We start from the raw sequence: 22001 nt of genomic DNA, 5'->3' as shown, positions 1-22001 counted from the left end.
TTTGGATAGAGGGGCACATGTGAGGATGTGGGGTGCGTGTGTGCAGCGGGGCTGTAGACAGGCAGCAGCTTACAGAGACTCTTAAATGGAGCTTGGAGCACAGCTAGGAGTCACCTAGGTGAACATGGGAGTGTTTCCAGGCCACTCAAGACATCGTTTTCCCTTTCCAGAATTCCCTTTGGGGAAGAGACCATCCCATAACTAGGGTGTCTTTGAGACGAGGGGAGTCTGTAACTCTTAAATGACACTCTAGGTGTCTCATCATGGTCCCCCTCTCTCCTTTAGCTTTTATCCGCCTTTCCCTTCGTTCGTGTGTCAGTTGTGTTTCAGTGTGAGACTGCAAGGTCAGACATCAGTATGCAGCTCTCGTGGCAGAATCTTGCACAGAGCTGGGACTCAATAAATATTGATGGAGATGCAGAGGCGAGATGGTCTTTACTTGAGAGTTCCACCTGGGGTAAAGCCATCTTATATTTAGTCCCTTCAGTTCCGGAATCGCTTCCCGGTAGCCTTTACACAGTCCCTGTCCTGGGGTGTTCTTCCCCAGCACATTCTTTCAAAGCAGCACCTGCCGACTGCCAGGATTGACATGGTACTAGGGCTCAGCCAGGCACCCTGACAGCCCAGGGTCCCAAACCAAAACCCGGATCTAGGCAGAAGTCAGCCTGGGACACTGAAATGTTACTCAGGGTAGGATGCTATGGCTTCCTCTCTCTTTCCTTTGAAGAATAGTGCATCTCCACTAAAGTTGGAAAGTCAGGCAGGAACAGTTTTGGACCATAAAACTGAAGAGTAGGATTGCTCCCACAGTAATTCTGGGTGCATCATGGAGTTCTTGTGACCTTTTGGAAATAAGACACTTAGACTTGACCCCATCTAGTCCAGCGCTGGGTGAAGGCTGCCCCTCTTCTGAAAGGTCTGCAGGTCTGACCTCTCCCAGTGCCTGCCCATAGGTAAGATTGCATTTGAGGACTTGCCTGGTGGTACACTGGTTAAGACTGCACTCCCAATGCAGGGGACATGGTTTTGATACTCAGTTCGGGAACTAAGATCCTACATTCCACATGGCATGGCCAAAAAAAAAAAAAAGGATTGCATTTGACTCTGCCGACCTTTTCAGCATGACTCTGCAGAGCTGTTCCAAGGACATGTCCCCGACCCCCCCAGTCTGTTTCTCTCTGCCACGGGGTCTTCCTTCTTACCACCTGAGTTGAGTGCCTGCAGCCTTGAAAATACAAGGAATGCCCTGTCCAGACCTTATCCTGGGAGGGCTGCTATTTCCAAACCATGCCCTTGTAACCTTTACAAGTACATCCCCTGAAATGGTATCTAAACCAGCATACACCTCCCAGTGGGCTAAGTCCACCTCCAAGATCCAATAAAGTCCTTTTAGAGAGGGAAGAATCTTCCTTCCCTCCAGCTCTTCCAAGTGCCAGCTGTTCCCAGAAAGAGCTCCGGTCCCAGTGAAGGGCAGTCAGGCAGGAGTACCAACTCTCAGGTCCTCTCACCAGAGAACACACTTCCCCAACCCTGACCATGGCCACCTGGGCAAGACTCAAGTCAGTCCAGGAATTATGAGAGCTACATACTGACTTGGGGTCCATTGTTCCTGATTGGAAAGAGATTGTTTCCTTATTCCTGGCCAGAGTTGTAGCTCATCCTCTCCCCTGCCCCCTTCCTCCTCATCCCCCTGCCTTTTCTCTTTTAAATAAACCTCCTGCTCATTTAGCCTGAGTGGCTGCAATCAACCAGAGATTAGTGCCACCACTAATGTTAATAATATGCTAATATTTCATTAGGCAGGAGCTGCTGTGGTTTCCCTGTTTGATTTGCCTGTCAGCACAACTGGCTGAAGGAAGGAGAATGTAGGAACGAAACAACCATGTGGCAAATATGGGCTCCAGGGTCCCTCTCTGGGTTGGACTTCAGGAAGCAGGAAGATGTGACTGGAGATTTCATCCTTTGGGCAGCCCTGCATCCAGGGCTCTGAGCCCAGCTCTCAGGGTCTCCCCTGGGCAGCTACAGTGACCCTGACTTTTCCCCGAGTGTCAGAACTTTTACTGTCCCTTTATTTGCTCTTTGGATTTCCCAGGATGAAACAAGGGCCACTTAACATTGTTAGATCTCAGTGCTGGCTGCCCAGCACACTTCATAGGAACTTAATAAATACTTGTTGACTGATTGGCAGTCTTGAACATGAGGTCTTACTGTATTTTAGCATTTGTTGTCTGTATATGCTGGCTGCTGGGAGATACAACGAATATAGAAATCTTGTTCTTGCTGGGTTGAAATAATGTATTTCAAAAGACTTTTAGTTCTAAGAAGCAAGCCAAACACATAGGAACATTATGACTGTTACCAACTATTACCAACCATGAGAACAACCACCAAAACAACAATAAAACATCAGGGCACATGGCAGGAGGTGAGGAGGTGGGGGCAGAAGGAGGGAAATAAGTGATCCCTTGCTGGGTCCCATCCCACTTCCTGACCTACGTCTCCATAGGTCAGATGGCAGTTACAGGATCAGAGAGCCAGTGGAATACAGTCACAGAGGGGCATGTGGGCAGACTTTATTCAATGCTCCAGGATCCTTTCTAGCACTAGCTAGAGGGTTTATGGTTCCCAGACCTCACTGCATGTTTCATGTCCTGTTTGTCTTTGTTGAACTGATTCCCCTTTAGAGGTACCTTCCTCCTCCTTTTCCTCCCCCTCTTCCTCTAGGCTTCATTCAGCGAAAGAACACCTCTGTATCTTTAAAACAGAGACAATTCAGCGCGGTCCCCTCTGTGAAGACTTTCCAGATTTCCGGACACCTCCCTCTGGGTAGCTTTTGTCACATCAACCTGGGTCTTAAACCGGACCCCTTCCATTGTCTGGGCCCAGCACCTAAAATGCTTGATTGCTTGCCTGACCTCCCCATGAGCCCACAAGAATGCAGGCTTCTCAAGGACCAGGGGATGGGTCTTATTCACACTGTACTCACACTGCTAGCATGGCTCTTGGTATACAGTAGGTGCTGACTGGAAGACAGGGAGAGGAAGGAGAGGACATAATGGGGCAGGTGAGAGCCAGAAGTGGGGTTTGTTCAGCTTGCCAGCTTGGAGATGAGAATCAGTAAGTTTTGCTTGAACTGTTCAGTGCCAGGGCCCTCACCATGTAAAAACAAGCTGATTGGGTCAGGTGGGGAGGAAGAGTGTGGCTTCTTCCACATGTTACAGTGAGGGCAGAGAATAATAAACAGCCTAGGTTCCAGGCTATTTAAGATTTGCCAACCAGATATGTTTTGTATCTGACATGGGGGCAGACAGTGGAAGAGCGAGTTAGACATTCCACTTTCTAGCACCTGTTATGACTGCTTCAAACCCCAAAGCCTTGTGCTCTCAAGGCAGCTGGGGAGTCCTACAGTCCGGGCTGGGCATCGAGACCTCCAGTGCCCATCAACACTGTATCTCTGAATGGACTGTTCAGCCCTGCTGATCTTCAGCTCCCTGGAAGGTGAATTGATGGCATGGAGAAGGGCCCTTCAGAAGGCTTGCTTCCCAGCCATTTCTCTTCCTCCAGGGACCTCTCTGGGTCAGTGTCCAGCTCCCCTGCCCCATCTCCCTTGACCATCTGCCTCTTCCCTCTACACAGCCTGCCCCTGCGGTTTTGGGTCAACATGATCAAGAACCCCCAGTTCGTGTTTGACATCCACAAGAACAGCATCACCGACGCCTGCCTCTCTGTGGTGGCCCAGACCTTCATGGACTCGTGCTCCACATCAGAGCACCGGCTGGGCAAGGACTCCCCCTCCAACAAGCTGCTCTATGCCAAGGACATCCCCAGCTATAAGAACTGGGTGGAGAGGTGAGTGCTGGCCCAGGGAGCTCAGGCAGGACCCTGGCTGCAGCAGGCAACTTCTCTGGGGGTATGCAGGGGGGCCCCCTTCCCCCCCCCACAGTGGGTGTGGCTTGCAGACTGACCCTTGCACAAAGCCCCATCCTGCATTGGGACACCCACAGCCCGAGAACCCAGTGCCGTCAGTCAAAACAAGAGTGGGACATGGCTAGAAGTTGCCACGGTGCTCTGCTCCCATGCGTGGAAGACCCAGATCTTCCTAGGCCCAAGGAAGAAGTATAGTCCCCTGCTCTAATGCTCACCAAAAAAAGAAAAACAAAAAAGGCTTCAAGGGACCGAATAGCATCTTGCCACAGACAGGCTGGAGCCCTGTCCATCTGGCAGTTCTTCCAGTGTCCTGTGGGGATGTCATGGTCACCCTGAAGAGCTTCTTGCTGTCCCAGTCCCTTGATGCTCAGGCAATGAGCTCTAGATGCTTTAGGCCCTGATCTAATCCAGTCTCAGCTGTGCACCTGTGTGTGTGGCAGGGAGGGCACCTGTATGCCATTAAGCTGGGTTCCTCTTGGCACAGAGCTAACTCTCGGTAAACAACATTCATGGTTTGTCTGGGTCGCATCAGCTCCGTATGCCAAGCACCTGAGCTAGACAACCAGCTGAAAGTCTATTCATTTATTCATCACAGCAGCCCTGGAATGTAAGAGAACAGGCTTTATAACCTCATTCTGTGCCCATCAAGATGAACTAAATATACAGAATGGCTGAGTAATCAGTCCAAGATGACTTAAGTGGCCAAGGGAAAAGTAGACCCCCAAATTCAACTGACTCCCAAATCTCCTTTCTACCATTTACGATCCTTTCAGACGGGGCCTCTGCCAACCCACGTGGTGTGAATTAAGGAAGGTGCTCCTTCCTACAAGAGGATGTGGCCTCACACCAGAATGTGTGGTTTGTTGAGTGACGGGCTAACTGTCAGCCCTAGCTCACCCCCACCTTTGTGCAGTGAACAACCTGCACAGCTCTACGTGGCGATTCTGATTTTAGAGTCCCTTTCTCTTTCTTCCAAGCTTAAAGACAGGAAGCCTGGATGGAGACTCAGATTTGGTATCTTTCTGAAGAGTCAAAGAAACCAGAAGTTGTTCTTAACTCAGCAACTGAGACAGAATGAACAATGCCGTTTTGCTCATGGTAGAGACACAGTCCCCATCTTTATATTGAAAACTGCCTTCCCTTGTACAGAGGGAATAACCAAGAGGGGGTGGGATCCTGGCCATTCCCAGTCACAAAAACTGGTCATCCCATCCCAGTTCTGCCGAAAGAGTTGCGTTGTGTTTTCCCTCTCCCCTTGTCCTTTGATCTCTCCCCCACCCCTTCCTGCTGGTGCCCGTGGTGCGCATCCAGCCTTGGCTGTCAGAGAGAGAGCTCACTCTTTTGTCCTTGTATCTGATTATGTCTGAGTCACCAAAGAGGCTTTTACCTGCCCCTGCGTCGCCAGTGGCTCACTCTTCTGACTACAGAGCTGCCAGGAGCGAGCTCTCCCGTGTGGTCAGCTGGCTCTTCAGTGAAGAGAGAAAAGAAAAAGGCAGCAGCTGGGCTCTTGGGCATTCCTGCCCCAGTGCAGTGTCACTGCGACAGGGCCTCGGGCAGGGAGGGAGAAGGCTGGAATGAGATGGGCTGGAAGCATTGATGAAGCATCTGCTTAGAGGACGCTTCCCCAGAACAGTGCACTCAGTCGGAGGTGAGAATAATGCAAGTGCCGGGCGAACGGTCTCCCTCTTGCTTGGTGCTAAATGAGAGGTGGGCCACGTAGCTGCTACAGGTCACGAGTCACCCCAGTCCATCTGGTTATTTTTAGGAGTGCCTTGATGGTTTCCATTTCTTATCTCACTAGTGTCTTAGCAACCAATGGCACTCTCAGGAAAGTCATCTTTCACTTGTTTGGGGTCCCAAATCCTTCCTCTTCTCCTTCTGGGGTGAGGGTGCAAAGAAGGAGGGGATGAGAAATTACGTGCCCTGGTCTGGAGATCACGTATAGAGACCTTCTTCCTTTGGTGATCAGTTCCACTCCCCCTTCTCCAGGAGGCTGACCTGCTGAGGGCCCTGGCAGCCTTGAGGTCCAAAGAGTGATGGTAGAACCCCCTTTCCTCATGGCCAAGGCTTTTCCATTCCTGATTTTGTGGTCTGGCTGCTGTGCACACACAGAAAGTCCATACTTAGGGCCTCGCGGGTGTAGTGTGTGCCCTACACGCATTTGGAGAGGGCCTTCTGTCCGCGCCACTGAGAAACGGGGTTTACTCTGGCTGGCCCTCTTTCTAGGGGATTGGGACATATATGGATTCCAGAGGCCCTACTAACTCTGCTGGTTGGGTAGCCTGAGTCACCCTGTCCCACCTGAGCTGTCACGTCTCCTGGAAGTTCTTCATCTGCCTATCCCTGCACCACGCCCCCTCCCAGCCTCCCACCTCCCTCCCATCCTTCCTTCCACTTGTCCTCTCACGCATCCTTCATCCATTCCTGCCTCCTTGCAGCACCGGTGGTTGGCGGCCCCACTGCAGACTCCCAGTCTTTGCCGCCTTCATCCAAGCATGAGTTTTGCTTACGGCCACATCTAGAGAAAGGGAGTAGAATCTCTTGGTTCCCCAGTAGCAACCACCCGCTCCGCTCATCTTAGGGAGCAGAAGTCAACAGTGTTGTCACCAAACTGGTGTGTCACAGTCAGCGGTCATTGCTATCTCATTACCAATAGCAGTAACATTTTCATGCTGGAGGGATTGCCTCTCATATTAAATTGAAATTAACCCCAATAATAAACCCCAGCCTCCCTTGCTTGCAGGCACAGGTTTTCTACATAGGAATGAGTGAGATGGAACCACAGTTGACCCCTGGGAATTGGACCAAAGGGTGCCACACATTGGGATGCCATCTGTCACCCGTGTCACTTGTGGAAAAGGCTAAGAATTTTAACTATTTAAATATGCCTCCTAAAGAAGCCATCACTCAAAATATAAAACTGTGACGGTTCACCCTGGGAGCCATACTGGAGGTGGAGTATGGACTTTTCATTAACGTATTCATTCATCCATGGGTCAGACATTTTATGGTGTCCATCATGGGTGCACTGAACACTCAGGATGAATTAGACTTGATCCTTCCCTTGTGGTCTTCATGGTCGAGGAAGATACAGATCGGCAGGCACCATGAGCTGTACTCGTGGGGGCTCAGGAAGCAAGGAGCTGGGGGAGGTCAGTGAATGAACACAGAGGAAAAGACTTTTGTGCAGGACCTTAAAAGGCAAGCATCTCTACATCAGAGTCTCAGATGTGTCTTCTGTGTCTACATCTTCATCCTTGAGGTGTTGAAAGGGTGAGGATACACTGGGCTCCGCGAAACCTTCAGGGCATTGGAGACCCTCTTCTCAATCACTGAGGCCATCCTAGAGACAGAGATGGGTGCCACCATCACACTGGGCGCATCTCATAGAAGCCCATGAGTGTGAAACACTGCACACTGGTCCACAGCCATGAATCCAGCTGTTGGTGGTTGGCGGCTGGATTTGTAGCAGCTCCTGGGGGCCAGTGTCAGAACCACGTCAGAACCACGATGGCGCTGGCATCCCACCTGGTATGACCAAGTACAGCACAGAAAGCTGGGTAAGGCCGGTGGTGGGCCCCACCCCTCCTCAGCGGGCCCAGCCCTGGCTAGCTCGAGGGTGGGTCCCAGGAGACTCTCAGAGCACCAGTCCCTTCTAGAGAAAGACTCACCTGCAGGAGGACATCCCATGGGAGCAAGTTCAAGAAGAGGAATCCAGATTGACCTTTCCTTTCCTCACTGCACAACCAGCAGATAGGAACACTTGTGTGAAGTTCATGAATGGGGCATAATTGCATTCTTGACAATCAATAAGGCTACCCAGTGGCAGAGCCAGCACAAAGCCCCTGCATGGCAGGTGCTCAGGAGAGAGCAGTTTTGCCCATAGCACAGAGATGCCAGAGCTGGGCCATCGGCAGGCTCAAGGGCTGAGGTTGGGTAGAGCCCTGGAGAGAATCCGGGAGAGGTCAAAGCAAGGGCCGCAGAGACCTGCAGCCGGGGACCGGCCCACTTAGCTCCAGGCTGGGCTGGGGACCAGGACGAGCTGAATGTCAGCCAGACCCAACGCCCCACACTCCTCTAGGACATCAAGCATTCCAAAGCCACTCAGCTCAGCCATGTAGGACTTGCTGAAGATGACGTGCGGTCCGTCACCGGGTGAGCTTGTGTGTGGCGCAAACGGGCAGGGCCCCGTGACTTCGGTGAGGAGTCAGAGCCCTGCCCTCCCCCACTTTACTCTCGACTCCACCCCACACTCTCTCCCTCTCTTTCTCTCACACAGACACATTTTCCAAATATTCTCTTTGGAGAAACCGACTGGGCTTTTAGTGCGCTACAGGGCAGGCCATTCAGAAAGGACAGGGTGCTGGGTGTCTGCTGTTTCCGTGGGAGACGATGTGGTCCCTGACCTGGGCTCCAGGCCACCCAGGAACCACACAGGTCGCAGTAGGAGCCCTGATGCTATCTGTAGAAAGCCTGATAGAGCCATCCTCCTACCTGTAAGGTTTCACAAGCAGGTAACAGAAATGGCAGGAGCCTTTGCTTCTGATGACAGTCCCATCCCACCAGGGGGATGCTGGGGTTTTTCTTGTGGTCAGCAGCTCTGACTGTCTGTGGTGACAGACTGGGACTGCCTAGAGGACACTCTGGACCCAGCTGTGTCGTCAGAGCCACGTCTGGCTGCTGGTCAGGACACAGAAATGAGGGAGTCGTCCATTCCTGTTCCCCCCATGCGACCTTTGGACGTGACCTCTTACAGGACAAATGTATTTTGCTTGGTTGGCGTGCAACTGCGAGGGAGCGATGGCACAAATATCATTGAGCGTGACGGGGCTGGAGCCACCGCTGATGCTCCAGGTCTCTGCTATAAAATGGAACATTGCATTTACTGTCTTCCAAAATAGTGGCAATGAATCCAGTCTCTCACTGGAGTGCTTGTACCTGGGGTGTCGTTCCCCAGAACTCCAAGGAACCTGAAGATGTTTTGGGGTGGGTTGCAGGCCTGGAAGAGAGTGGGCTCTTCTGGAATGGAGCAGAGGACCTAGAATGAAACAGGACAGGGAGCTGAGTAAGGGGCCCAAGGGCCCTGGAGATGGGAAGTGGGGGGCAGGGGAAGAGAGGACCCCACACTGAAAGGTTGTGAAGAAAGGAAGTCCGCATGAACCAGGGGAGCAACAGCCTTCGGGGGCTGTGGCTCAGACAGGGCAGCCAGCCCAGCCCTGGCCTACTCTTGCTGGCCTGGGGATGCTCTGCACAGATTAACTAGAACTGTCATTCAGGCAGGGTCTTGAACGTGATGCTGGCGTGGCACACAGGTGCCACCTCTGCCAACCTGTCACCCAGCTCCAGTGGGCCCAAATGGGCAGAGGTGGAGGCGGGGAACAGAGCGCAGGACAGATGGATTCACGGTCAACGCAGTGAGGGATGCAGAGGGAGGGACACAGGACTGCAGTCCAGGGTGAGACTGAACCAGTGCCTCCAAGAATGTGCCCTCTGCTCACCTGATCAAGCCTTGAGTTCTGGGAACCCAGGGCCCATCACTGTCACCTGTGCTTGCCCAGGTGAGAGTGAGTGACTCGACTAAAACATTGTGCCCCAGTTGCCTCACTTGCCTCACCCTGGTCCCCACCCTGGTGACTGTCCCCGCCACCCTCCTCTGTTCTGAGCTCTCAGGCTCACTGTCCCCGGCGTTGAAGCCGTGGGCATGCAGTGTGGGCCGAGCTGGGACACTGTGAGGACCCCTGGGAGCGCTGCCCCGAGGTCCTGACCCTACCACACCACTGCAGGTGCATCTCTTCCACGTGGCCCAGTGCCGGAAGCACCCAGGAGAGGGTGGCATACTTTGGGACACCGGGGGCCTTTGGTTCCTCATTAGGAAGCGACCCAGCTCCCCTCTGGTGGGAGATTTGGGGGTTGCTGCATAAAATGTCAAACTGCAGAAATTAAAAATGTAAATGTTGGCATCTAATTAACCAGTTGACAGGAGTGCACAGCTGCAAGTGACAGTGACTGATTGCCTTCTCCCGGCCTCTCCCCCCGAAGCACCCCCAGCCCCACCCTTCTCCCTGCTAGTGCTCACAGACGGGGACGACGTCAGGGCAGAGCAACTGCTGAGAAGAGCCTTCAGGCCCCTGGAGGGGACTTCCTGCATCTGTGGGAGGGGGTGTTAGAAGGACCTGCGAGGCAGACTGGATCACTCCTGCAGGAGTGGGGCGCAAAGCCGGTGCAGGAGACAGCCCCTCCTTCCTCGGCCCCACCCTGTCCACTGTCTGACCATGTCTGGGGTCACCCCTGAATCCCTTCTCTCTGCCTCCTGCATCCGGAGCTGCAGAGGGCACTCAGAAGCCCAGCTGGGAGAGAGCCTGCCATGATGCCTAAGAAGTCACACACAGGCATCCACTGGGCCCAGACCCAGTGCTGAGAACACCCATCTCTCCCCTGTGCCCCCCACTATACACACACACACACACACACACACACACACACACACACACTTCCTCACTCCCATGCCACCACAGGTATTACTCGGACATCGGGAAGATGCCTGCCATCAGCGACCAGGACATGAATGCGTACCTGGCTGAGCAGTCCCGGATGCACATGAATGAGTTCAACACCATGAGCGCCCTCTCCGAGATCTTCTCCTACGTGGGCAAGTACAGCGAGGAGGTGAGTCCCGCCCTGCCCTGCTCGGGGGCCCCTGAGGAAGGACTGGGGAGAGACCCAGATATTCCTGCCTGGAGCAGCTTCTATGCCCAAGAACACCACCCCAGGCATCCCCACCACCCACTTCTGCTGGGGGAAACTCTACCACCCAGGACTGGGGGGCTGTGCTCCAAAGACTGGGATGCTAGAAATGTTCCATTCTGTAAATTCTATATAATCCCTATTCTGTTCAGATATACACATCAAGTCTCTGCTTCGTTCATTACTTTTCTCTTTATTTTTTTCTTCCTTCTTCTTTCTTTCTTCTATATCTCTCTCTGACTTCATTCTCTTTAATCAAGCAGTTCCTCACATTCATGGGCAGATCATAAAGAACAGAATAGAATAGAAACAGTATGATAGGATAGAATCAGAACAGAATAGATACAGAAAGAGTAGAATGGAGTCTATTTTTAGTTGCTGTGTTCCCTAGTTAAGAAACCTCACCTGGGGTCATTGCCCCTGCAGACAACGGCCATCTTTTGGCCGGGACAAAGGTGCCTGCGGGAGCTTTCTTGGCCACACCAGTGTAGACCAAATGGGTTCAGAGTCCAGGCTCCCCATGTCCGAGCAGCAGCACAGCCACCCTCTCTCAGTGGAAGGTTGTAACAGGAGCCAAAGCCAGTACCCTGGGTTCTCTACATCGTTCCAGCCTCGTCCCCGAGGGAGGATCTAGGAGCCCCAGTCCCAGTGTCCACAGGCCATGAGCTGTTAACAAGTGTAGAGAAAGTCGGCAGTAGGTCCTTTAGGAGAGGGACCCCGAAGCCAGCCTGTGGGCCAGTGCTGGTCCAGGACAATTCCCACCTGTCTGTGGCCACTTGTGAAGTAAGGACAACGCAGAGTAGGCCAGTGTATGAATGCCATTGTCTCATCTTGGAAAGGACTGTCAGAGCAGGTTCAGTCCTCTTTTATCTTCTTATGCATGCTCAGTCATGTCCAACCCTTGCTACCCTACAGATTCTAGCCTGCCAGGCTCCTTTTGTCCATGGAATTCTCCAGGCAAGAATACTGGAGTGGGTTGTCGTGCTCTCCTCCGGGGGATCTTCCCAACCCAGGGATTGAACTTGAGTCCCCTGCACAGCAGGCAGATTCTTTACCACTGAGCCACCAGCTTCCCAAGTTCACTCTTCTGCTGTCAATATGAAAATGTCCCATCTTCATGAAATGTTAAGGCCAATCACTGGTGGTTCCTGGCCAATTGAGAAGTTGGCAACTGACTTGGTCTCCCCAATTAAAAACAGATTAACTGGGTCAGGAAATCCAGAGCTCTGGGCGACCCTCCTCCAGCCTTCAGCCTCCTCTTTCCTCCTGCCACCCCCCCGCCACCCTACTCCCTAGTTCTTCAGACCCCAGGACTCCTGTCTGTCACCTGCCCCTCCTGGAGTAGGCGTGGTGTGACAGGTGCTCACGTTTGTTATGTGACTCTATCTCCTCTCTTGGAGCAACCCAGAGAGGGAGTCGTGGGTCTCAGATTTTACAGAGGAGGAAAGGAGGGTTCAGAGAGGTTTCACGTTTTGCCGCGGCATCACCCAGCAAGAAACTGATGGAGCCATTATTCAGTGCTACACCTCCTGAGTCTGAGCCAGATTCTCACACATCTTCCTGCTTGTGCCCACAATTCCTCCCTGTTATTCTCATCCACCAACCATCTAATCTCAGCAAGGGCTGTGTAGACGCTGGCCATTAGATGTCTGCCACCAGTAAAGCTTGAGATATCACTCTTCGAGGGATATTTGTTTCTTAACAGGCAAAGTGGAGTCAAATAACTTTCTGCATGTGGAATTTCAGGCCTTGGGCTGCTGATGGCAAGATGTTCCTTTCTCACAGGGTAATGGGATGTCTTGATAGTGTGAAATCATAGTTGCCCTGAGACACTAAGCCTTGTACTTTCTGTTGGGTGTTACCTAGAGGTAACAGCAGCATCTCGGCACAGGTGTCTTCTGCCCACTCTCAGCTGCCGTACGTAGGGAGTGAAATGTACACGTGTATTCAGACATGCCGATGTGTGTGCTGGCGTCCTGTGCTCACTGACACACGGATGCCCACGAGTTGGTTCCCTGTGCCCGAGTGCCCCCCACAGCTCCCCACCCAAGTCGTGCAGGCCGTCTGCCTCCCCAGCAACTTTATGAGGGCTGCCTTACCTGCGCCCGTCTTCCCAAACTCTCTGACCACACCCCCTGTCAGTGCGTACCCTAAGAACACAGACGCGTGCACACAAACTGGTAACCACGCCGTTCTTGGCTCTTCAACAGATCCTCGGACCCCTGGACCATGATGACCAGTGTGGGAAGCAGAAACTGGCCTACAAACTAGAACAAGTCATAACCCTCATGAGCTTAGACAGCTGAGAACCGTCCTTCCAGCTCGCCCGCTCCCCCCTCCCCCACCGGAGGGAGGGACACACCAAGCCGTGCCTCAGTCTAGATTATCATCTTTACCAAGTGCAAGTTCCGACTGGCGTCAGCAGCATCCCCTCAGCAGCGCTGTCACCCTCTCCCTTTCTCTCTCTGCCTGTCTCTGTCTCTCCTGCCTCCCTGGATTCCCTCTCTTTCAGTTCCTCTGCCAACACGGTTGAACCAAGCCGCCGACCCTCAAGTTAGTGCAGGATGGCCGGTCCCCACCCCGCCGAGGGGCCTGACCTGAAGACATCAGAGGGGCCCTCTTTCCCAGCTGACCCCAAGCATCAGCAGCAGGGCCCGGATACGAATGAGGAGCCATGGATGGAGGTGCTTCTGTGCTGTTACTCCGCCTTCCGTCTTTCCATAGTCCCCACATGGGTGTGACCTTGGCCTGGGGAAGAGGCAGGGAGCTCAGTATTATCTTCACGGGGAAGATGTCACCTGGCCCAGGTTTCTGTCTCCGCGGGGTCCCGCTGCACCTCTGGGAAGAAAGGCTGCACCTCCTGCCTGTGGCTGGAGTGGGGAGCATGAGCAGTTGAGGGGCGCCTTGCAAGCTGCCTCTCATGTGTGCGATTAGCAGGAGAGGCTCCCTTGTCCCCTTCTGATCTTTTCGGAGTCCTTCAAAGCACCCATAGGTGCCCAGCCTGCCCGGTCCTGGCCTGTGGAAAACCTTTCAGGAGAAAGAATAGCAGTTACAGCCCACCGTGGAGATCCTCCCGATGTGGCTCATAGTGGCAGAAATGTAACATGCGGGAGGAGAAAAGAAGAGAGTTACATCTACCTGGAAGCAGAACTGGTTGTTTTGCATTCACCCCCACGTGCTAACGAATCACGGTCATAGTCAGAGGTCTAATCCCTTGCAGATTCCCGAGCACCATCTAGGGGATGCACTTCCATCCTCCTTAGTCATCCCTCATCAGGGGTCAGGGTCAAACACCAGTGCATCCAGGAGCTTCTACCTCCAGCGTTCCCCGGGGCTCCATCCCCACCATCCTTCCTGAGAACTCTAGAGAAGATTGGGGCGGACAGCCTTGCTCCTGACTCCCTGCAGAGTCTGGTGCCGTTGCTATGCAGATGACTGTGTGACTGGACTGTTCAGACCTCCTCGGGAATTATTTCATCAACATCTCAGCTGTCACTTTAGTCACTCTCCTCCCTCCTCCCTTCTGCAGTCATCCCGGGAAGAAACACTTGCAAGCACAGCCTCTCAGAGACAAACCAAAATGCCAGCCAAATTCAGCCCCAGGTTTGTCATGTGTGGGGAAGACCGAAAAATCAAGAGGAAGGACCTGTCCAGAAATGGGAGGAGGGACATACCCCTGACCTTGGCCCTGGCATCGTGTCTCTCCCTCTGTCCTTCCACTCACAGATACATCGTCTTAGCCAGCCAGGCAGATACGTGCTCAGACATGCGTCCTAGGTGAGCAGGGGCTATGGTGAGAGACAGTCTGATGGAGGGCCGTGGAAACCCATAACCTTGAAAGGACCTTAGACACCATCTCCATCTGTGGTCCAGTCTCTGCCATAGACTCTCTCCAGCAGCCCCGGTGTGAAGTTGTTCACCACTCTGGGAGATAAACAGAGGCATCCATGGGGTTGGAAATGGGGTTTCTACAGTCTTGCCTTCACTCCTCAAGCATCAGACATCTTCCACTGCCATCCACTCCAAAGGGGCCCCTCTTTGAGGAAAGGACCAGCCCATTTCCAGCAACATCTTTGGAACACCCTATATTTGAAGAATGCTAGCCCCTTTGGATATGAGCACGTGTGTGTGTGTGTGTGTGTGTGTGAGTGTGAGAGATCTCATGTGCACATGCACCTCTGTGTGTGTGTGTGTATGTGTGTGTATGTATCTGTCTGCCCCGGGAGTAGGCAGAGAGCTCAGAAAGCTTTCTGATCCTACTGTGGGGGGGTGGGGGGGTGTCTGAAGCATTTCCCTTCTCTGCCCTTGCCCACCATTCATTCTGCAACTTCAGGACATTTCAATACTTGTTTTCTGTGCTGCGTGCTGGGGGATGAAGTCACCTGTCTATAGGAAATCAGGGTGGTCACTGACCAAGAGAAGCCTGGACATAACCAGAGGCCAGGCGGTGGTGACAGAGAGCAGGGCATGATGTGGCATCGAGCAGGACAAGTGATGGGCAACACGCAAGTAGCCAAATCAACAGGAAGAGGAGAGTGAGAAGTGATGCATTTCGAGTGGGAAAAACATAACCAAAGGTCTCAGCAAATGAAGTGCCAGGTGTAAGAAGAGTGGAATTTCTCCCCTTGATCATTTGATTTCCTCCCCGGAAGCCACGAGGCCTGGCAGGCCAGGAAGGAAGCATGCGGGAGGTAGGCTGAGGAGGCACCTGGGCCGCTAACATATATTTGCACATGTGAAGGGTTGGGGAGAAGAAAGACACAAACATATTTAACACAGGTGTGCTGAATGGAAGCTGTGAGTGTGTGTGCATGAGTGAGTGTGTTTTGATTTATTTTTTAAGTTTTGCACAGTTAGAGGAAAAAAAAATGAACAAGCAGAGAAAAAGACTGTTACCATGGTTCTGCTGAAGCTTGTATTTTTTTTTTTTACTGGATTATTATTATTGTTATTGTTTTGCTGTCGGTACATAACTTTTTCTCCCCATGTTTTTATTATAAGAGAAACCTGAAGCCCATCAGAGAAATGTCGGGAAGAAAGAGGGGAGGAGGATGGGCAGGTTTCCCTGGTTTCCTCATGTCTCTTGGGGGGGGGGTTGGGGCAGGTTTTCTTTAATTGGTGGGGTGGTTGTTTCTGGTGCTTTGTTGCCCAAAGTCTCTGTGGCCTGTTGGGGATGGAGAAGTAGGATAGAGTCATGCAGAGCCGCAACCCGTCTTGCCCATAAGAGCTCTCTTTCCGTTCACTGTTTTCCATTTCTTTTGTTTGGATTCTTGGTACATGTGTGATACGTTTCAAAGTAAAAACAAGGCAGCGTGATTAAAAAAAAAAAAAAAGCCGCTGTTTCCCCCAGATCTTCTTTCCAAACACCCCCTGGAATCCCCAACCTCCTCCTGGCTGGCCGGAGACCCTGTGCTAGCCAGCATGCACGAGAGAAGGGACTTAGGCAGACTAGGTCCTATAGAAGGGAGGTCTCTTCAAGGCCCCCTCTCTGTGTCACAGTTTATGTGCAGGGTCACAGTTCTGTTCACGGTGGGACCTTTATCTGACTCCTAGAGTCCTGGGCAGAGAGCACAGGAGGAAAGACCGTGTCTCTTCACCTTCCCTTCATTCCCATCTCTTTCACTCCTTCAACCCCTTGAAACCACCAGGGTCCAAAATGGTACCAGGAGATCACACAGTCACACATAACTGACCTGGACTAGGTGAGGAGTTTGAATGTTGGAGTGAGATGGGACGGTGAGAGGCAGGGAGAAATGCTGTGAGGTCCTGAATTTAAGAATGAGTAGAGAGAGGCTGGGACAATTTGCTGCAGGCTGGTCATCTCTCCCGAGGGCACAAGTCTCCCCAGGTGTGGGCATATTTACCATTCCTTGTCCTTTCCTGGAAGGAGAGACCCTGACATGTCCTGGTAACCACAGATAGCAACACTGCCTGGAGCTGTCTTTTGTGGCTGTTAACTTCCTCTTGCCTTCTTTCAGCGTAGTTTGGAATTCAGGGACTTGGGAAAACCTTGGCATCCCATTGATGGAGAATACCGTGCACACCCAGAGCCAGCCTAGAGCCTCTCTCTCTTGAGCCCATGGGCGAGTGAGTGAGGCCAGAGATGCTGGAAAGAGACAAGTCAGTTTAAACACTAGAGGCAGACTGGCCAGGGCTGGTCCCGGGCAGCAGTGGGAGTAAGGCCTCCAGCTCTCACCTCCCAACCCTGGGTCAGCGTTGATATGCTATCCCAACATTGCCGCCTCCCCTTTCCCTCATCACAGGTCCTCGACCTCTGATCCCCTTTGCATGTCTGGCTCCTGAGTGTGCCCCTTCCCCAGCAGTGTCCCCAACCCCCGTTCTTGCCCACCTCCTGCACGTGAGGCTCTGCCCCAAGGCCATGTATCCACTAAGTTTGGGAGCTGTTCGGCCCCAGGTGGACAGGTCCGCCCTCAGTCCAGCCTCCTGGGACCACCCCAGCCCTTTCCTGCCCTCCGAAGTTGCCCCCACTGAGCCCTTGAAGCTCCCTAATACAGCCGGGGCCTGGTGGGTCTCCCATCAGAGGAGCCACAGAAGTGGTTTCCCCAGTGACCTCCGTTCCACAAGGCAAGTCCTATTGACACTTTCAGAGCCTCATTCCCACCCTGCAAATGGGGAAGCTCCATATGCCATCCGTCTCTTCTCTCAGGATTGAGGGACACTTCTCCTTGATCTCACAGAATGCCAAGTCAAATATTTAGCCTAGTGAAGGTTAAGGTTAATTACAGTTAATCAAGCATAGATGTTCCCACCTCACAGAGACCTGTGGAGGGAGAGGGGCCTTGGGGAGGCACTCTGCAGACAGAAAGCCCATAGACACTCTTTTCTTGACCCTGGACTATAGTCCTTCCAGGAAGAGCACCCCCACCCCCAAATGAGAACCCTAGGGCAGACCTCTGAGAGGCACGTCTATGGATAAACAGCCTCCAGGTACTGGAGTCCCCAGGGTGCTGCCAGCACCTATCAGACCCGCCCAGGCAGATCCCACCTGCTTCCTGGCCCTTCCGCTTGCTTCTAGCTCATGTAGTCATCAAGAACCTTCTTTCAGCCTCCCACTCTCCCTGTTGGCTCTCAGGACAGACCACTAAGGACCCCTGTCTCTCAGCCCTTCCCTTTGTCTCTGAACCATTGGTGGGTTGTTTGGGGATTCGTAGTTATTTTTTGTTTGTGTCTTTTAAGAGTTTGAGTTTAAGGAGGAAGCCCAGGTGTGGATGTAAAATCCAAATACTGGGGGTTGGTGGGGGGCACACATAACTCTTTACCTGTGACTTCCAAGGGGCTGAGGAGAAACTGGGAGCAGGGGACAGAAGAAATCCCGCCTGTTAAAGAAATGGGTCAGGATATCCCTGGGCCGGGGCCCTGCCAGGGGAAGCAGCCAGGGGCTGCTGACATTCTTGGTGCTTTCCCGCACCTCCGCTGGCTGGAGCCTGCAGTGCTACCCCGCTCCTCGCACCTGTGCTGCCTCACACCACAGGTGTAGCAAACGAATCATCCTACAGACACGGAGACCGAGGGACAGCTGTAGGTGACGCCATAGAGGCAGCTCCCGGGAATGGCTGACGCTCCGGGAGCCTCTTCCCGTCATGGTGCTGGAAAACTGAATGACCCAGCCTCCCATTCGGAAAGGAATCTCTGCAGTAAAACTTCATTCAGGAGAGACCTTTTCTTAAACTATGAATTTGTGTTCCCCAATAAAATCATTTCTTAATTAAGGGGAGTATCCAATTTTATTGTATAATGGAAAGGATGTTTTGGTTGTCAAAGTAATACATACTCATTAGAGGTCCAATTAAATCCCTTGAGTAGGCAGATGACTACCCTAAATCAAAACAAAACAGAATCCCTAATGAATAAAAAGAGATTTCTGTTTGTACTGGCAGAGACAGTGAGCTGGGTGGGGATGGGGAGGGTGGGTGACCTTGGTAGGGTGAACCTCACCTTCCCGCCACTCTGTATCCTCTTTCACTTTTCTCCAGGCTTCCCCTGGTGGTGTTGAACCCCATGGCTTCCCCCAAACAGCAGGGAGAACCTGTTAGGGATTGTTTGTGGAGGGATCATGAAGACAGATGCATGTGGCAAAGGGGTCTGTGCATCTCATCTTCCACGTTTCTTTGTCTGGAATTAGAACTTCTTTTGTTGGTATCTTTGATCTTATAACTCAAGCACATTTTGGAAGGGCTCCCTTATAAGAGAATTCCAAACAGAGGATATGGTTAAAGAGCGATGCAAAGGACACTTAAGAAACTGAGACACCACTTTACCAAGCAGGGCTGTTGAACACAGTTCAGGCAGATGACCAAGAAGGTATGCATGTCCTTATGTGTTCTCCTTCCCTCTCCCTTCCCCAGTGTTCCTGTCCGCTTGTTGGCTCGTTAAACCTTCCGTTCTTTAAAGAGAAAAGCTAGCTTACCTCAAAGAATCTTGTTTCCATTTGGAAACCATGACTTTGTGTTTTAGGGTGAATGACTCTCCGTACCCCCATCACTCTCTCAAGGCCTGGCATCCTTGAGGCTGGAGGTCCTGGCTTAGTCATGTGTTGGCTGCACCGACCAAGAACAAGAACCCCAGGCCCCGAGATGGGAAGGAAGGGTGGGAGGCAGCCGCCCTCCTCCCCACTTTAGCTAGTGGAGACCAGCCTATGTCTTTCAGCAGGGTCCTGCCAAGTTACCATAGCAACCAGCAACTCCAGGGTACCACAACAGATAATGGCTCAATGAGCCAAGGGGTGGGGGAAGAGGAGTCTGGCCTGGTCATATGACCCAGAGTTAAGTCTCAAACACTAGAGAGAGGAGGAGGGGCAGGAAAGGATGAATGGGTGATTTAAGGGACAGGCAGGGGCCTTTGAGTCTCAGAGACAGGTGGCTGAAAGTGGTAGGTTGGTCAGTCCTGTTCCCATCACCCACTCCCAGCCTCACCCCACTTCTGTCTCCATAAAGCTCCCACCTTGAACACCAACCCTTTGTTAGAACAAAGCAAAACATATCTTTAGACAACAGTGTTATAATGAGCCTCAAAGATATGTGGATGAAATCTATTAGAGGAAAGAGGGTCTTCTGGTTTGGTTTTTAAAGAAGCGTATCCAAGTAAGATTACAAAAAAAAAAAAAAGATTTTAAATAAAAGTTTTTAAAAAGGAAACCTATGCTATTTAAATTGGAGCCCAGTTGTAACTTGGTAAAGGCAAGCTTCTGTACCTTTGTTATAATTAATTGTATACCTGTGTATGTAAATATAAGGCATTCCTATTTTGCAGTTCAGAACAAAAAAAAAAAAAAACCTATTTGTAATATAGAATAAAGTTTATTAAAAAATAATAAAAAATGCAGTTTGGGATTTGGAATCTTTATGTGTCTGTCTGGAAGGGAGAGGCGGGGCCACAAGTAGCCGCCGGAGGCCACTATACCCTACGGTGTGGACACACAGCCCTTCCTCTTTTCAGCTATGTGATGTCTGAACTCCACCACCTGAGATTCATCTGTTTACTTAAGGCTCTGTCCTCAGCCACAGAGCAGGCATCTCAGGCGGCGATAACCCTGCCAAGCTGGAGAAAGCAGACGTATTCCCGGTCAATGCCGTCGGCCGACATTGCTTTAGTACAGAGCCGATCAGTCCCTCAATCTCTCTCAACAAGCTCTCTAGGCATACACTCTGGAGAGAACACTTTCTCCACCCAGGTCCTCACTCTAGATGGCAGCTGCCTCGAGGAGACAGTAAACGACAGCCTACTGTGATGTCTAGAAAGGCTGGTCCACACACACGGGCTGACTGCTGTCAGCAGCACCTATTGCTGCCTGATTCTAATAAAGGCCTGACAATCCCTTCAAGACAGGGGTCCCCAACCTCTAGGCTCCAGACTGGTACCCCCTGTCAGATCAGCAGCAGCATTAGATTAGGAATAAACTGGTGACTCAGACAGTGAAGAATCTGCCTGCAATGCCGGAGACCCGGATTTGATCCCTGGGTTGGGAAGATCCCCTGGAGAAGGGAACGGTGACCCACTCTAGTATTCTTGCCTGGGGAATTCCATGGACAGAGGGGCCTGGTGAGCTACAGTCTCAGAAAGTCAGACACGACTGAGCGACTAACACACACACACACAAAGTGCACAGTAAATGCAATGAGCTTGAATCATCCCAAAACCATCCCCCCCATCCCTGGTCGGTGGAAAAAAGGTCTTCCGTGGATCTGGTCCCTGGTGCCAAAAAGGTTGGGGACTGCTGCTCTAAGACCCAACCAGGGGAGAAACACACGCTGCCAGCAGAAGGGGCCCTTCTTACACTTCTTCCATATTGGAGTTCAGAAGTTCAGACCTGCTGCTTCCACACCTGCCAGATTCCCCAGCTGTCTGGTCCAACCTGGCCAACTCTAGCGACTCAAGGGCAGGCCTGGGGGTACAGGAAACAGAGCCGTCAGTGAGTGGGGGCTGGCAGGTCACTAGAGATGGCTCTCAGCCCACCCACGTCAACTACAAAGCCTTAATCATGGCACCCCCTCCCCAAGTGCCTGCCTGCACTGACCCTGATCCCTCAGGGCCCTTCTCATTCCTTCTTCTTCGGTGGTTTGCCTCCAGTTGTATGAATTCTCACGGGCAACACAGGCGGGATACACCTGGGGCTCAGAAGTGTGTGAGCACCCGACATCCAGACAGCTGTGACCTCATCCCCCTTTTGTACCTGAACCCATTCTCTGCATAGAGTAACAGCAACGACCCCACACACACACCCCCATCACTGCCTAGCACGGCCAACTGGAGCAAATTCCTATCTCTGAATCTTGGTTTTTCTCATCTGGAAAGATGGGAATAATAATGCCTTCCTCACAGAGTTGTTGAGAGGATCACATGATGTAAGGCTTTCAAAGGACTTGGAGTGAGTCCCAACATCTTACAAGTTTTTAACTTATGGAGGCTTCAGTACGGAGTGATGGGCTCCTGAAGGAAAGACCCCACATGTTGACTCTCTGTCTCATGCTTGGGACAGTACCAAGCATGTAGTAGTTGCTCTAAAAATGTCTGTTAAATGAATGAATAAAGTTAGTACAAGAATCTCTCAGTTGCCCAAATTTTGAAATATAAGAATAAAGCTTTCCGGGACTTCCCTGGTGGTCCAGTGGCTAAGATTCTGTGCTCCCAGTGCAGAGGGCTTGGGTTTGATCCCTGGTTAGGAAACCAGATCCCGCATGCCGCAACTAAGACCTGGCACAGCCAAAAAAGAAAAGAAAGAAAGAATACAGCTTCCCAATAAAACAGAAATGGACAACTGAAAACGATAAGTCCCGCTGGCTCTGTGACCCAACACATTCACAGGTGACTTC

The 22001-nt window shown here is 51.9% G+C and overlaps 1 protein-coding gene across 1 annotated transcript in view; it reads left to right on the top strand.

Moving 5' to 3' along the window:
• Positions 1-20021, top strand: part of PLXNA4 (plexin A4) — a 471238-nt gene extending 451217 nt beyond the window's left edge. The window contains exons 30-32 of the mRNA XM_043463742.1: positions 3637-3849; positions 10443-10593; positions 12882-20021. Coding sequence (XP_043319677.1) covers positions 3637-3849; positions 10443-10593; positions 12882-12977 — 460 coding nt within the window. The 3' untranslated portion in view covers positions 12978-20021. The remainder of the gene's footprint in view (positions 1-3636; positions 3850-10442; positions 10594-12881) is intronic.
• The last annotated feature ends 1980 nt before the right edge of the window (positions 20022-22001 follow it).

Source organism: Cervus canadensis, chromosome 3 (assembly GCF_019320065.1).
Source record: "Cervus canadensis isolate Bull #8, Minnesota chromosome 3, ASM1932006v1, whole genome shotgun sequence".
Taxonomy (NCBI): Eukaryota; Metazoa; Chordata; class Mammalia; order Artiodactyla; family Cervidae; genus Cervus; species Cervus canadensis.
This window is presented reverse-complemented; position numbering and strand designations above follow the sequence as displayed.